The following is a 16,047-nucleotide window of genomic DNA, read 5'->3' as shown; positions in this document are numbered from 1 at the left end:
AGTTGGGAAACCAGCTTGTTATATTGACTGCACTACCATGAATTGAGTAAGTGAGGGCAGAAATCTACACTATGTGCAAATGGAGCTGTACAATACCTGCATATATTGAGACACTTCAGTAACATCCTTTCCTGGAGCATCAGTCTCATTGAGAGCCTGAGTTTTCTTGTCTAAAAATGATTGAAGTTTTTCTGACAGGCTTTCAAACAACTCCACTTTGGTCTTCAATTCCTCCATCTTTGCAAGTTTCCCTTTGTGTCTGGTACTTGCTTCAGCAAACCGTACAGAGAGCTCATTCATTCTAGCTTGCAGACAGGAGGCAGTGGATGGATCTGTTGTTTCTATGAATTTGTTCACTTTTTCATTCATAGCATTTATACTGCTTTGGCGACCTGCGATATCTTGCTCCAGCATCTGAAACAAGCAACAATTATTGTGGTGGGGTTATAAAGAAGTCTTAAGAAATGACACTGATAACTCAGGTTCACCGTATAATAAAATAATAATAATAATAATAATATAAGAACAATAAGAATAAGAAAAATTTAAAAATCTCAAAATAGAGGAATACACAGGAATATCAAAGAAAGAAATAGATGAGGCACTGAGAGGAATGAAGATTTGGAAAGCACCCAGACCAGATGGGTGCATAGATTGTGGCTTGAATAACTTAATAAATGTTTGAAGAACAGATGTCCAAGATGGATGGAGACACGGAGAACCGTCCTCTATAAAAAAAGAAAGACGGCAGCAGTGATCCTATGAATTATAGATCAATCGTGTTTGCAAACTATGTGGAAACTTCTACTGGCAATTCTGGCAAAAAAGATCTGGATAACACTAGCTTGTAATGGAATGCTGCCTCCTGAGCAAAACAGTTGCACAGTAAACATGAAAGGGACAAAACACCCCCCTCACACTCACTGAAAAGGAGGATCACAGAAGAAACAAAAAAAGAAAACTTAGAAATGGTGTGGCTAGGCTACCCAAAACCATATAACATTTGTGGATCATCAAGACACTGAAAATACATTAAGTTCATCCAAAGATCATTTCCCTTCTGCAGCAATCTATGGTTAACTGGAACACTCAACTCTACCCGGAGGGGACTCTCATTGATGAGGTCCAAATTAAAAAAGGAATCTTTCAAGGGGATTCCTTATTGCCAGTGCTGTTCATAGTAGCAACACAGTGCGGCTGACATGGATGCTCTGTGAGATAAATTGTGATTATCATATCAGCAAAGTGCAACAACCACTTAACCAGTTATTATAAATAAATGATCTGAAACTATATGGACAGTCATAAAAGGATATACAGAGACTGATCACATGTCGAAAAGTTTGGTGAAGATATCAGGCTACAGGTTGGTTTGGCTAAATGTGTGTCAGCATTTGTAAAGAGGGGCAAATCAGTGCAATGAGTGGCATACAAGTTAAAGAAGGTACCATCCAAGGTATGTCAGCATGGCTCCTACCAGTATCTTGGAATCAGGGAACTGTCAGAGTTCCAACACAATGAAGTCAAAGAAGAAGTGAGAACAGATTGAAAGTTTACACAGAAATAAATGCAAGGACAGTAGTGGAGAGATATCGAACCCATTAGCAATAGAAGTTTAACAAACACATCACTTGTAGAAGGGTACCTCAAAAGAGAGAAAGAGAACCTCATTATGAGTTCACAAGAGCAGCTCTTAAGGCTTAATTGCTTTCAAAACAAAATTGACTGACAGAACTGCTTCCTGAACTGCAGAATGTTTTCCGAAAAGGAAGAGATGGTGGACAATGTGTTGAGCAGCAGCAGGAGCTGGGCTGGCAGACAATATATGAAAAGACACAATGAGGTCGCCAAGCATATGCAGTGTAGCCTATGTGGCAAGTATGGAGATGAACCATGTGGTATTATGACCACTGAGTCAAAAGTGCTCTAGAGCAGTGGTTCCAAAACTTGTTCCACCGCTTGCGCAGGGAAAGCCCCTGGCGGGCTGGGCCAGTTTGTTTACCTGCCGCGTCCACAGGTTCAGCCGATCGTGACTCCCAGTGGCTGCTATTCACTGCTCCAAGCCAATGGGATCCGCTGCTGGAAGCGGTGGCCAGTACGTCCCTCGGCTCGCGCCGCTTCCAGCAGCTCCCATTGGCCTGGAGCAGCGAACTGCAGTCACTGGGAACCGCGATTGGCTGAACCTGCGGATGCAGCAGGTAAACAAACTGGTCCGGCCCGCCAGGGGCTTTCCCTGCACAAGCGGCGGAACAAGTTTGGGAACCATTGCTCTAGAGAACGAAGAGACAACTATTTTAGGTATCTGGCAATTGTCACAGACCAAACATGCTGGACGTTGTTGTTGTTGTCGAACAGAAGACAAACAAGACCATGTTAATAGATAGTGCCATAGCAGCAGACAGAAATATACAAAAGAAACAAGAAGAGAAGACAGAGAAGTACGAAGAACTCTGTCAAAAATCGCAATGATTATGGAAATCTAGAATAAAGATGATCCCAGTGATTACTGAAACTCTTGGAGCGATCCCTAAAGTTATGAATGAGATGCTCAAGAAGACATTAGTAGAGCCCTGTGCGGATACAAATTTATATCAGCGAATAGAAATCGGTATCCGCTGAACCGCAGGGCTCTCCCGGGAACCGCAGTGGCGAAAGAAGCAAAACGTGGAACCATCGCTCCCAGGAGCCAGCACCCTGCGCCGGCAGCTCCTTTGGTGCAGCTCTACCATCCCCAACCCTGCCCCCAGCCCTGTCCTCCGGTGCAGCTGTACAGACCCAGACAGGAGACACAGTCACGCAGACAGCTGCCTGGAAGGGACGGGGGCGGTACAGCTGTACTGGAGGAGCTGCCGGGGCGGGGCACTGGCTCCTGGGAGTGACGGCCCACATTCTGCTTCTTTCACCACTGCGATTCCCAGGAGAGCCCGGCCATTCAGGGGATACCGATTTCTATCCGCGGATATAAATTTGTATTTGTGCAGGGCTCTACATGTCAGGAGTGCCAGGTATCATGATCAGTGACCTCCAAAAGACAGTGCTCACAGGCAATGTAAGAATTCTAAGGAAAGTCAAAGTGGAACGAGTGCATTTGAGCATTTAGAATACAGGAATTCTGCAGAGAGTTTACCAAGACTCTTGACTGCTAAAACCTATGGAGCCAGCGCCTTGTCAGGATTAATTGGTGGCTCATGGGGAATTTGACAGTCACTTTCCCCCCTTATGCTTCAAAGTCTTGTATGTTGTGAAGGATGTTTTTGTTTTTTAAAATCCCCATGATGTAATACTGAGGAATAATAACAATACCCACCTTGTTCTTAAGAAGAAATAATTACAGTCCCAGATCCTGATGTAAATCAGGGTAACTCCACTTATTTCAAAGTTTATTTTGTATCCATTAAAGGATTTGATCTGAGACTAAAATTATTTCTTGAAATTGTTAAACATTATCTGAATTAGTAGGCAAATGTTTACTTCAAAGAATGCTACTTACAATATTTTTACTAATGATATCCTGAATAGCAGCAGAATTCAAAGGCATTTGACCTGGTTCTTCAAGGCTCTTTTCAACACCTCCCATCCAGTCAAGCATTTCATCCAAACCATCTTGCACGCTTAGGGAACGAGTCAACGTTATCTGGAGCTTCTCATTCCGTTCATTCACAGACTTGGATAAACTGTCATATCTGCCAACAATGTCATCTGAAAGAAATAAATAGAAAGGAAATCACTAAAAGTTTCCCCTTACATCTCATAAAATCATTGAACCTAATCCTACAGTTCTAACTCTGTTTTTGCTCAGTCCTCAGTGGAGAGTTCTCTGAAAACATTCGTTCAATGGGCAGTGGCAATTAAAAAAGCTAAACAGAATGTTACAAACCATTAGGAAAGGGATAGATAACAAGACAGAAAATATCATAATGCCACTGTATAACTCCATGGTACGCCCACATCTTGAATGCTGCATGGAGTTCTGGTCACTCCATCTCAAAAAAGATATATTATAATTGGAAAGGGTACAGAGAAGGGCAACAAAAATGATTAAGGGTATGGAATAGCTTCCGTATGAGGAGAGATTAATAAGATTGGGACTTTTCAGGATGGAAAAGAGATGACTAAGAGGGGATATGGTAGATGTCTATAAAATTATGAATGGCGTGGAGAAAGTGAATAAGGAAGTATTATTTACTCCTTTATATAACACAAGAACCAGGGATCACCAAATAAAATTAATAGGCAGCAGGTTTAAAACAAACAAAAGGAAGTATTTCTTCACATAATGCACAGTCATCATGTGGAACTCTTTGCCAGGGAATGTTGTAAAGGCCAAAACTACAGTGGGGTTCAAAAAAGAATAAGATAAATTCATGGAGAATCGGTCCATCAATGGCTATTAGTCAAGATGGTTAGGGATGCAACCCTATGCTCTGGGTGTCCCTAGCCTATGACTGCCAGAAGCTGGGAGTGGAGCACAGGGGATGGATCATTCGGTAATTGCCTGTTCTGTTCATTCCCTCTGAAGCATGTGCCATTGGCCACTGATGGAATACAGGATACTGGTCAAACCCAGTATGGCTATTCTTATGTTCTTATGAGGCAGACTTCAGTGCGAACCTGCCAAGATAAGGACCTCAGGATTTGCCCCTTGACAATACACAATCAAAAGACTGGATCTTCAGTTATGGCCAAGGAGCACATAGGACAACTCAGGGTGGGAGCAAAAGGTGGCTTAAAGCTTCCTTTTGCACTTCCCATTCCTGAAGCAACTGTTTGCAGGGCTGGTACCTGGGTACTCTAACTTATGACAGCTGTTAACAGCTCCAAAGGACTGAAACAGCAGCTAGGTATTAGTGAAGTATAGGGCATCCCAATCCCACACTTTTTCCTCCAGCTATGCCCCTGTGCTGTTATCAGAGTAGGATGATGACATAAGAACTTGTATACCCGCTTTACACAAGGAGATGATCTGCCTTGTTCTGGAGTGAACCTCCCAAGGCTGGATACACTATTGGCCAGAATGCACTGGTTGTGTGACCCAAAGTGATCACATCATCTTGGAGGATCTAATTCCTAATGTATTAGCTCATCTAATCCATCCCCTTCTCTTTGCAATTGTACTTTAAAGAACATTTACTTATGCCTTGTCTCCTTTAATTTTAATGTCTCAAGTAATGATGATTCCAACTATTATTTAGACAGACTATTCCACAGGCTAATACATGTCATTAGTGGAAAGTTTTTCCTGGTAATCAGATTTTTTCCTCTTTCTTTTAATTTCACTCAACTGCTCCTAATCATAACTCTCACTATTTTCTCTCCTTCCTTAGTGTTTACCTGTCAAATATGTTAATTAGTTGACATGCCCTGTCCTTTGCAAGGCCAATTAGTCAGCTTCTTAAATTAAAATATATTTTACAGTCCTCTCACATTTTCAAATCTCAACATGTGAAATAATCAATAATAATTCCCCAGCCAGCAAACAGGTTGCAACACAGTAAAGATCAATACAAGGATTATTTTTAATATGAGATTTTAAATACTCAATACTTAGATACAGTATATATAAATATGAGGGAGTGAACAATTTAGATATACACCATTCTACCTATATCATCCTTGTAAATAGAGACAGGATGTTTACAGGCCCTCTCCAGCAGCTGTCCAGGAAGCCAGTGACTGTTCCGAGGGTGTTAAGAGGATTTTTACTGAATCTTGATCTGGGTCTGAGCCAGGACTTACTGATTGCTGGGAGTAGAATTCCTGAAGCTTGGAGTGCATGGGTATTTCTTCCCCTCTGATTTGTTTGGGACTGGGGTACAGTAAAGCAGCTGGACAACATGGATAACTCACTTAATTTGGGTAGTTGGCCTCATTGCCTTAAACAGGCCAAACAGTGTAAATTATAAAAGAGTTCTAGGTGACAGAAAGAAACAGAAGAAGCTGTCCCAAGGGGCTCCTGATTCCTAGAGCTCAACACAGAGACCTTTGCAAAACAAGGTTTCTGTTTCTACTGACTGATTCTGACTGTGGCTTTTGTTATCCATATGAAGGAAAATGAGTCCAGACCTGTCCTACTTTCTAAGTTGCAAAGACAAGTACATACTCTCAGAAAGCCCAGAGATAGTTTTCTTTTTCAGCCTTTACAGCTTCAGAACTATATCTGTCCATCTACATTGATACCAAGCCTTCCAAAAGATATATACATATCAAATATCTATCTTTCAGACAATAAATAAACAGCTAGGAAGACAAAGAGAGAAAAATACAGGAAAATTTACCAACCAAACTGAAAATTCACTTAAAAAATATCACAGGTAAAGAGTGTAAATGCTAGAGAAAACACCAGCTGAGCATAAGCAAGACAGGAGGTTTAATAGAAGATTTTAATAAAGAAATTTGTAATCCGGACGATGTTAAACAGATGTACTCCACTGACTTCAAGGTTGAAACTAGGGAATTAAAGGATTAAGCCTGCATATCCATCTTTTCATTGTATCTTTAGCTTTGGATACATGTTCTAATAATGTTGTCTATTATGGCAGTAATAATTTCAAAGAACTCTCGCAAGTCAGTTAAATCATCATCTCCCGTAGCCGCCTCTTCTTCCCCTTTCTTACTGAAACCATATGTCTGTCCTTGAAAAAAAATTGAGTTTAAGCAGCCATTATTCATGTATCAGGGGGTAGCCGTGTTAGTCTGTATCTACAAAAACAACAAAGAGTCTGGTGGCACCTTAAAGACTAACAGATTTATTTGGGCATAAGCTTTCGTGAGTAAAAACCTCACTTCATGTGTTCCACTATAATAGTTTCTCTGTGCCAAAATCTTTACTCTGCTGTACATTCTTCTGTATAGTATGTTACTTTACTAAATAGGTGTAAATTCAATGTTAATCCAGTTTTAACCATACAGAGTTGAACTCAAACCAAATACGTTTATTATATACTTCCTGATCCTGCAAATACTTTCATGTGTGCTTAATTTGAGACTAATCATGTGCTTAAAGATAAGCATATAAGTGTTTCAGGATCAGAGCCTACAATTGGAAAAACAGGAAAAATTGGGGAAAGAATGCCATTCTGGTTTTAATTTTTTTTATTGTTTAAGATTAGATGTTCTATCAGTGACAGTGCAATCAACAGAAAAATACTTAAGTGAAGGGGGAAAGAATTTCGCTGGTTTTTAAATAATTTTGTAGTTTTTAAATAATTAGAATCAAGACACAGATCACCGGGGGATATTCATGATCCTCAACTATCCCTCTGTTGCAGACTTCCTGTGTGACCTTGGACAAGTCACTCTTTGTCTCAGTTCCCTGTCTGCAAAATGGGGACAACAATAACTCCTTTCTCCTACCCTTTGTCTGCCCTGTCTTTTTTGATTGTAAGCTCTTTATCTGAACACCACTATGGCAATATTATTTTATTTGTGAATTTATTTTCTTTTTTTTTAAGCACTACAGTAAAGTCACTAAGTAGTGGCAACATATGGCCCAATAAGACATAGAAATGAAAAATGACAAGGGAGGATGGAACAGTCATCCCTTATCTCCTCCAGCATGTAGGTGCAGACTTGAGAAATAAAAGATGGGATTGGGAAATAATAAAACTCTTACCCAGTGTTTTCTGGATTTCATCTTTGTCTGGTAGTAAAGTTCCCCTGGTATCCAAAAGCACTTCAGCAGCTTTTTTCAGTTTCTCTACAGCAACCTGGTGATTAGACACCTGCCCTTGGAGAACCTGTAAAATTGCATTGCTTTAAATTTCAATACTGTTCACTCCAGCTAAAAGTCACATAGTCAGCACACAAGAGAAACCTGCAATGATGTATATTTGGTGGACATAGCTGAACTTTTATTTATCATACAAATATCTGAATACGCCTGACATGAGCAAGCAAAAAGTAGAACAGAGCAGTGGTAAGGGGAGCTGCAATAGCCTTCAGGCCACTTACAGGTCAGTTCTTAAAGGATTGTTTCATGCACACAGCTTTATTTTTAGAAACAGGAAATGGTGCAACAGGGTGCAACATGGATGCCTTTTGGAGTTTGTCCTAAGCACATACTCCTGCTTTTTTGCCAGACAGTTTTATCCCTCTCTTCCAGAAATCTAGGTGCCTGAGGAATTCCTTTATAAACTTACTTCACTTATCTGACCATGTAGCTTATTCCATTTCCAGGGCATTTCTATTCACTCATAGTTTCTCCATGTTCCTATTTGTCTCCCACTTTTTGAAGTGTTCAACCACAGTGAACAATGCATTGCTAAGAATATTTCAATCCCTTCTATCGTCCTGAGGATTATCAGTTAACTTCAAAGTGTCAGTTTTAGATTTCTGCAAGGAGTACAACTCAAGCCCTCAAATCTTTTTTTGTAAGGTAGATTTCTGAGACTGGGTAGCATAATAATGATCCTTATTTGCACCATTCCGAATGCAATATCATCCTTCCTGTTGCAGAGTGACCATTAATATACACAATCTGCCACCTAGGTGGACTGTAATTTTTCAACAAATTTTCACTATTAGTGATGTCAGACACACTAGAATGTACAATGAATCCTCCCTTAACCACATGAAAATAACTATTGGCCGCACCCAGTGCACAATTTCCAATCCCCAGCAATTTTAACGGTGGAGTTGTTTTTAAAAGAGGGTAAGAATAATTTTTTTATAATGGGAAACATTCATTTTTTTATTTCCATCATATTTAAAAATAGAAAAACCATTTTTGCTCAAACCTTCCAAAAGCACCTTCAGGAAGAAACCAGTAAAGAAAAAATTTAGCCTGTAATATGATGTTGATAGAGTAATTGAGCAACTGAAAACAGGTGGTTGGAATGCAAATCATTATACACCCTTAATTAGAGCAGTTGACACCACTCCTGCTATTACTATGAATAAAGAGAGATAAAAAATTACTTCTGGGATAAAATTGACCCAATCTGTGATCCCTTCCTGACAGAAAAACTTTTGATCTTGTGCTAGTATATCCAACATTCTATTGACCTCCTGTTTTACGACACTTATCTTAGTCACTGATTTCTGATGTGGAACTTTGCTATATACCTTTTGATGAATTCTTTTAAGACCATTTGCACTGCCTTTACATCAGTTATCAAAAAGAAAAACAAATGAATTTATCAACACAGTATCAGAGAACTGTGCAAGGAAGAATTTACAGCATTTGAGAATTTACAATCAAGAAACAGTCCCCATCAGGTTGTATTGAACAAGAGCTAGTACCGATTTGGTACAAAATTGCCTTGAATCAGGAAGAACACTTCATGGACCTTACCCTGCCTCACCTGGTGCCATGAATCTTCTACTGACAGTGGAACACACACCTTGCGTTTATCCATATGATAATGGTCTGTATTGTTTTATACTTATTGTGCTCACCCATGCCTTTAGACTGAGTGCAAGCTCTGAAAGGCAGAAACTCTGATGCTGGCATGTCCTAACTATTCTGCAATGTTACATACACTTACAATGCTAAATTAATCATCCTTTACATCCTTTACTGATGGTACCTCTACACACTTTCAGGCAGCTGGAAGAGAGGTGCACTTTAGTTCTTTCCATACCAAAACAAGGAAATCATTCTGGTGCAGAACACACTGCCATTTTAGTTTAGGCATTGCTATCAAGAGGATGTCATTGATATACTTCAATATGGCAGCTGATACGCTAGCTGCCATAGAGAAACTCAAATATAAATGAAGAGGCATTTTCCTTGCACTGGCCACAAATATTGTGTTTACAAAATAAAAAAAACAGGACAAACCAGAAGACATTAGATGGTGATAGAAAGAAAGAAAGCTTGTGCCTAAGGCACTGAAGAATATTTTGAAGAACAGTTAATTTCAGTAAAAAGATTATCCTTATGCTGCAAAGGTCAGCGTCTGGATGGATTATCAACTGCATGTGTTGGCTGAAAGGGGCAGCTTTAATTTACAACACCTGACTTTTTCAAAAATTCTCTTTGTTTTGCATTCACTAATTGGCCTTCTTTATTCATTCTGGTCTGAACCTCCTGTTTTTATTCTTCCCTTGACTCTTTTGAGCCTGTGCACCTCCCCCTCCTTCCCAGCACATACTGGTTGAGTGTTCTTTTGTGCTGCAAGCAATCCATGTAGGAGTTTCATAAAGGAGCCACAGTCCACACTTCTTTTGTGTCAGTTGCATGAAAATTGGCATTATACCGGATATAATTCATTTGGGAGTAGGGAACAAAGAGTTTAAAAACAGCTTCAGATTGTAATCTGTGTTGTTCCTACTTTTCTAAAACTCAGAAGCACAAATGTAACTAAATCAGTTTGAAGTTCAGAGTTCAAAATTTACATTTGTAATTATAAAATAACAAATATTACTTTTTTAAAAGTATGATGATCATTATAATATCACAGTGTCATCTATCATTCTGCTCTGGTGTACCAAAGTGTCAGTTTTCAGTGCTGCCATGTGGGAGAGAGAAGTTTTTTCCCAGGCTGTTCTGATGGGCGATAGGTATAGCATTCACTTCCCAGGGGGAAGGTGACTATTGTGCCTCAATAAAGCCTGCTTGTCCGGATTTCTAACTAAAGAAAACACTTATCTGGTATCAGAGTAGCAGCCATGTTAGTCTGTATCTGCAAAAAGAACAGGAGTACTTGTGGCACCTTAGAGACTAACAAATTTATTAGAGCATAAGCTTTTGTGGACTACAGCCCACTTCTTCTCTCTAAGGTGCCACAAGTACTCCTGTTCTTTTTACTTACCTGGTATGACAACTATTTGTAAAGTGCAAGAAAGGTAATATAGGTTCAATCAGGGCTTTCATACATGATTTTTAGTATCCTAAGGTATTCATAATTATATTATGAAATACATGTTGAATATTCCATCTGACAGAGAAAGAGCAGGAGACAGAGACAAAGAGAGAGAAATTACAGCTGAGCAGTTATCTTGCCAGTTGGAAAATGAATGAAGAATATTCCAGTTCAATTATAATTACATTATGAGACAGTTTAACAATTTTTATAAAATCCTGGCTCCACCGTAGTTAATGGGAGTTATGTCATGAACTTCAATGGAGCCAGGATTTCACTCTATGTTAAGAACATGCATATATTCTTATGCATGTTCTAATTCTTTTCCCTGCTTCTCTGCCTATCATGTCGTTATCTTTTTTTAAACAGTAGTGTTGTAAATTTACACGGTAGTTTATAAAACACAGAAGAAGACACTGCCCCTGCCCTGGAGGGATTTCACTGTATCTCACAGAAACACAAACATGTGGCAATAGTTTAGATATGCACATTCTAAGAGTTAAATTTTGCCTGGTTTACCACTGGCTTCTGCTGATGTAACCAAGGGCCTGAGTCCCTTAGTGACAGAACATCTGCCTGGAGGGTGGGTCACGTTGGTACAAAGCACTCACAGCCCAATCAGGAAGCTGGACCCACTCAGCACCACTCCATCAGGAAGCAATGCTGGCTAAGGAAGGAGCATAACCATAGTCCTGTCGGGGTCCAGTGATTCAGTACATCCCGAGGTCTTCACTAGCAGAGCTCCTATGGAGTCCTGGCAATAGCTTAAAGCCAGCCTGCTTGGCAGAACCCCCAGACAGGGCCACAGAACAATCATTGCATGTTCTGACCTTGTGGTGAATACCCTGAGTACAGGTGCCTGTGCTGGTGTAAAAGGGTCTAAAGTGCCCCCTTCCTGTGCTAGTGGAGGACAATCAAACCCTTAGTAGTAAAATCAAAGATGACAAAGTTCATCATCCCTTGTACAGGGTACCTTATACAGGATCCCAAACCTGTGATTCCACAGAGACAGAACCAGTGCCTGTGGAAAACTGCTTACAGTATAATCTCAGATTTACAAACATCTCGGGAATGGACATTGTTCTGAACACTGAAATGTTCGTAACTCTGAACAAAATGTTATGGTTGTTCTTTCAAAAGTTTACAACTGAACATTGACTTAATACAGCTTTGAAACTTTACTGGGCAGAAGAAAAATGCTGCTTTCCCTTTATTTTTTTAATGGTTTATGTTTAACACAGTAATGTACTGTATTTGCCTTTGCGGAGGTGGGGGTCTTTGCTGCTGCCTGATTGCATACTTCTGTTTCCAAATGAGGTGTGTGGTGGACTGGTCAATTTGTAACTCTGGTGTTAGTAACTCTGTGGTTCTACTGTACTTACTATGCCTAGCCACATGAGATTCTTCTCATATGGCTGGACAGAGCATGGAGAATTCAGTCAGGCACAGATTGTTTTTACCTCAGTGTAGTTAGTAAGGTCAACCTGCAGCCTGGGGTTCACCTTAACTAGCTATACTGAGGTATACCAGTGTTCCCTCTAATTTTTTCCCACATACGTGCGGAATTAATTGTGTTATGTGCACCAATATGGAGGTGATCTCTGACTCATAACATAACTCATAACTTTGGTGCACATAACAAAACTCATGTGGCAGGGGTGGGGCTGAGGGGTTTGGAGTGTGGGAGGGGGCTCAGGGCTGGGGCAGAGGGTTTGGGAGCAGAGGGGTGAGGACTCTGGCTGGAGGCTCTGGGGTGGGGCCAAGGACTCAGGGATGAGGCAGAGTGTTGGGGTGCAGGAGGAGGTGAGGGCTCCAGCTGGGGGTGTGAGCTGGGGATGAGGGGGTTTGGGTGCAGGAGGGGGCTGGGGCAGGGGGTTGGGGTGTGGGGGAGTGAGGGCTCCATCTGGGGGGTGTGAGCTGGGGATGAGGGGTTTGGGGGAGGTGCAGGGGGTGCAGGCTCTGGGGTGGGGCCGGGGATGAGGGGTTTGGACCGAGAGAGGGGCGCCTCTCCCTGGGCCACGGCAGGTCCATCCGCAGTCCGGGCCCCTAGTGACGGTCCACGCTTCGGGCTCCCCAGGGGAGAACAAAGCAGCAGACCATCTCTCACTGGTGGCCCGTAGGAGTGGCAGCAGCCGTGGGCTCCTTTCCGTCCTCCCCTCCCCCTCCCTCACCCCCCCTATTACTGGCAGGCAGCCAATGGCTGCTACTTGCTGGTGACGGAGGTAGAGAGAGGAGCCCTCAGCGCCATCCGGCCGAGAGGAGTGAGGGGAGGAGGGGGGCAGAGAGAAGCCCTCGGCCAGCGGACCTAGAGGAGTGCGGGGGAGGGCCAGAGAGGAGCCAGTGCTGCAGCGCAAGTGAAGTGGAACGTGGGCCCGGTGCAATTATAAACATGGTACTGTCTGGGCCAGGCTGAGTTGGGGCCGGGGAAGGGGTGCCGCAGGAGGTCCAGGGCTGAGGGAGAGGCATCTCTCCCCATCGCAGCGCCTGCATGGCATTTAACAGGCTGCTGTATGGCCACATGGTTGTGCAGCTCAGAGGGAACTTAGGAAACTATATTGCCTTATCTCCACTAGGATTTCACATCAAGACCGATATCCTGAGATAGTTATCTCAATGCAAAAATATGTTGTTCCCTCCTCCTCCCCCCCCCAAGGAAGGTCTTAAAGATCAGGATAGGACCTAATGCAGAGGACAGATTTTCTACATCTGCCTACTGCAAGGTTCTTACACTTTCCTCTGCAGCATCTGATATAGGACAGTATCAGAGACGGGACACTGGAATCCATGGAACTCAGATCTAATCCATTGTAACCATTCCTATGATCGTATGTAATCATATCCCAGCAGAAGAGAAAAGGGGTAAGATTTTAGAAAAAAAAACAGAGCAGGAAGTCAGATATAGAGAGATGATGCTCCCCTTCTCCATCAGCAACCACGGCCCCAAACCCCTCCTGCTACCAAGCGTTTACAGCAGCAATGATCAGAATCACTGAGTCTCCACCAAGCTGCTAAACCTTCCAGCTTTCACCCCCTCACCTGATAACTACGACTAAGAAGTTGTTTGCTCCCACCCACCATCAATGGCATTTTTTCCTCACCACTTAAGCCAGTTTCTGTAAAAGTCCACCATGTGCTTTGTTCTTAACACAAAAATTTTCAGATAAGACTTCAGACAGTCAAGTTCAAGGTCAATAGGAGCTACAGATATACATAAGATGCAAGAATTTGGCCCTTAATCATTTAAATTATGTGAGACTATTCTGTCCTTCTAACAACAAGTGATGATTTATTTAGTTTGTTGGGGCTTTTTACCTTGGTTTCTTCTAGTTGCCTTTGGAGGTTCTTAGGATCTACTGCAATTGGCTCAGACAGCTGTTTGTTCACAGCAACTTCAGAGGTCTGGAGACCTGACAAAAGCCCAGATGAGGCTTCTTCATAATGCTGGTATTTATCTACGAGGTCTTTAAAGTTATTTCCAAGGATACCACACTAAAAAAAAGTAGAAGGAAAAAAACAGACATTAAAATGTATATGAGTGGAATTTCTTAGGGATTTCACAGTAACACATTGTGCTCATAAAAAGATTTTTCTCAATTTACAGTGCCCAGTATTTCACATTTGGATGTCTACAGGTAGCCACCTTAAAATGTAGTCACCGGGAGCTACAAATATTCTATGTGCATAAAAATATAGATGTAGGTGCCTAGCTTCAGGTACCCAAGTTTGAAAACTTTGACCAGTGGCTAAAGCAGTTTTTACAATAAATGTAATTTAGACAATTACTAGATTAGGTGATTTTTTAAAATAAAAACAATTAAATTTGCTTTAGTAGTAAATGGATACTTTGTATAGGAATACTGCTGGGCACGATAATTGTTTTGGGGATTGCCTAAACCACATGCTGCAAATAAACTAAAATGTTAGGGATTATTCAGTAGAAGTTTTGCCATGGAGCCCTCATCTGCACAGAGATCTGAGCAGGTGCAAGAGTCGGCCCAGTTAGCCCTCTGAGACCTTAGCTAATGTGCACAAAAATACACATAAGATGACCTGACATTAATCAGATCTACACTGATTCTAGGCCTGATTCTGATCTACACTGGTTTTATACCGGTGTAATTCTACGGATGTCAATGGGGTTACTCCTGACTTACATTTGTAGAACTGAAAGCAGAATCGGGTGCACATTTCTCTTTCTGTGCCCTAACACTCTGGAAGAGCTACAGGAGAATCAGCCTAAACAAAGAGAAACTACAATAGAGAAAAATATTTCAAATCGTTTAAATAGATTCTCTGCTTTACCAGAAGCTTTTGGGTTGGTTTTGAAAAAAATACTAAGCTTACTGTTAATTTAAACCAAGTTCTGAACATGGTCATGAGTTGTTTGGCCTTGTTCCTGGTAAGTAAACCCACATGGAAGATGTCAGCAAGGACCCTAAAATTTGGGCAAGAGAAGACCCTGGTTTTCAGAAGTGGCTTATTTATAACAAGCCTGTACCTGCTAAGGGACTGGTAAAGTGTTCACACTTTATTTTGGTCTTGTAAAATGTAGTGTTTTTTCTGATCAGACAGAGCAGAATGCTACAGTTTTTTAAGTTAACATGCCTCCCCATTCGCACAGTGAATTGTGCCAAGCAATAAAATGCTAGGGAAATTCTTCTGGTATCTATGGAGACAGTTTTCATTGGCAAAATGTTCTGGTTGCATAAAGTCATAATATTTACCAATAGTTACTTTAAATATTTATTTTCTGAAGCTTAGAAAAACGATATTCCAACTGTACTTTTTACACTTGGTACCTAGTCTCCACCTAGTGGCCAAACATTACAAGGTATTCTGTTTATCTGAAAGGAGACTAGAGCCCTTGGTATGATTATGTACAAAACAGCGTACGTTAAAAATTGATCTATAACTTGATTTATTTATTTGTTTAGATTTATACAAAGATTAAAAAGCATCTGTCCAAGGCTCTAGTCACTCCTGCCATCAATTACACAAACAAAATTTGGAAAGTCTCAATTAAAAAGACCCTCTGGCCCAGATGCACAAGAGGAGTTCGGCTCCTAACTCCCTGTTTTAGGCACTAAGACCAGTTTTGGGACCACTGTGATGAACAAAACTCCTGCTGAACCCTGCAAGTGCCTGAACAAACTTGGCACCTAATTTTTTTGCAGTAAAAGTTCCCTAGGCACCTATGTTTCTATTTCTGGGCATGTGCATGGCTTCCTCATTCCAGTCTTGA

The 16,047-nt window shown here is 41.2% G+C and overlaps 1 protein-coding gene across 12 annotated transcripts in view; it reads right to left on the bottom strand.

The window, feature by feature from the left end:
• DST (dystonin) overlaps positions 1 to 16,047 on the bottom strand; it is a 432,436-nt gene that overhangs the window by 121,751 nt on the left and 294,638 nt on the right. For all 12 annotated transcript variants that reach the window (XM_054022022.1, XM_054022027.1, XM_054022023.1 and 9 more), the window contains 4 exons: positions 14,118 to 14,294; positions 7,613 to 7,736; positions 3,491 to 3,699; positions 97 to 414 (listed from right to left, as the gene is read on the bottom strand). In XM_054022022.1, the coding sequence (XP_053877997.1) occupies positions 97 to 414; positions 3,491 to 3,699; positions 7,613 to 7,736; positions 14,118 to 14,294 (828 nt within the window). The remainder of the gene's footprint in view (positions 1 to 96; positions 415 to 3,490; positions 3,700 to 7,612; positions 7,737 to 14,117; positions 14,295 to 16,047) is intronic.

Source organism: Malaclemys terrapin, chromosome 3, assembly GCF_027887155.1.
Source record: "Malaclemys terrapin pileata isolate rMalTer1 chromosome 3, rMalTer1.hap1, whole genome shotgun sequence".
Classification (NCBI taxonomy): Eukaryota; Metazoa; Chordata; order Testudines; family Emydidae; genus Malaclemys; species Malaclemys terrapin.
Note: the sequence above shows the minus strand (reverse complement) of the source record. Positions and strands in the feature narration are given on the sequence as shown.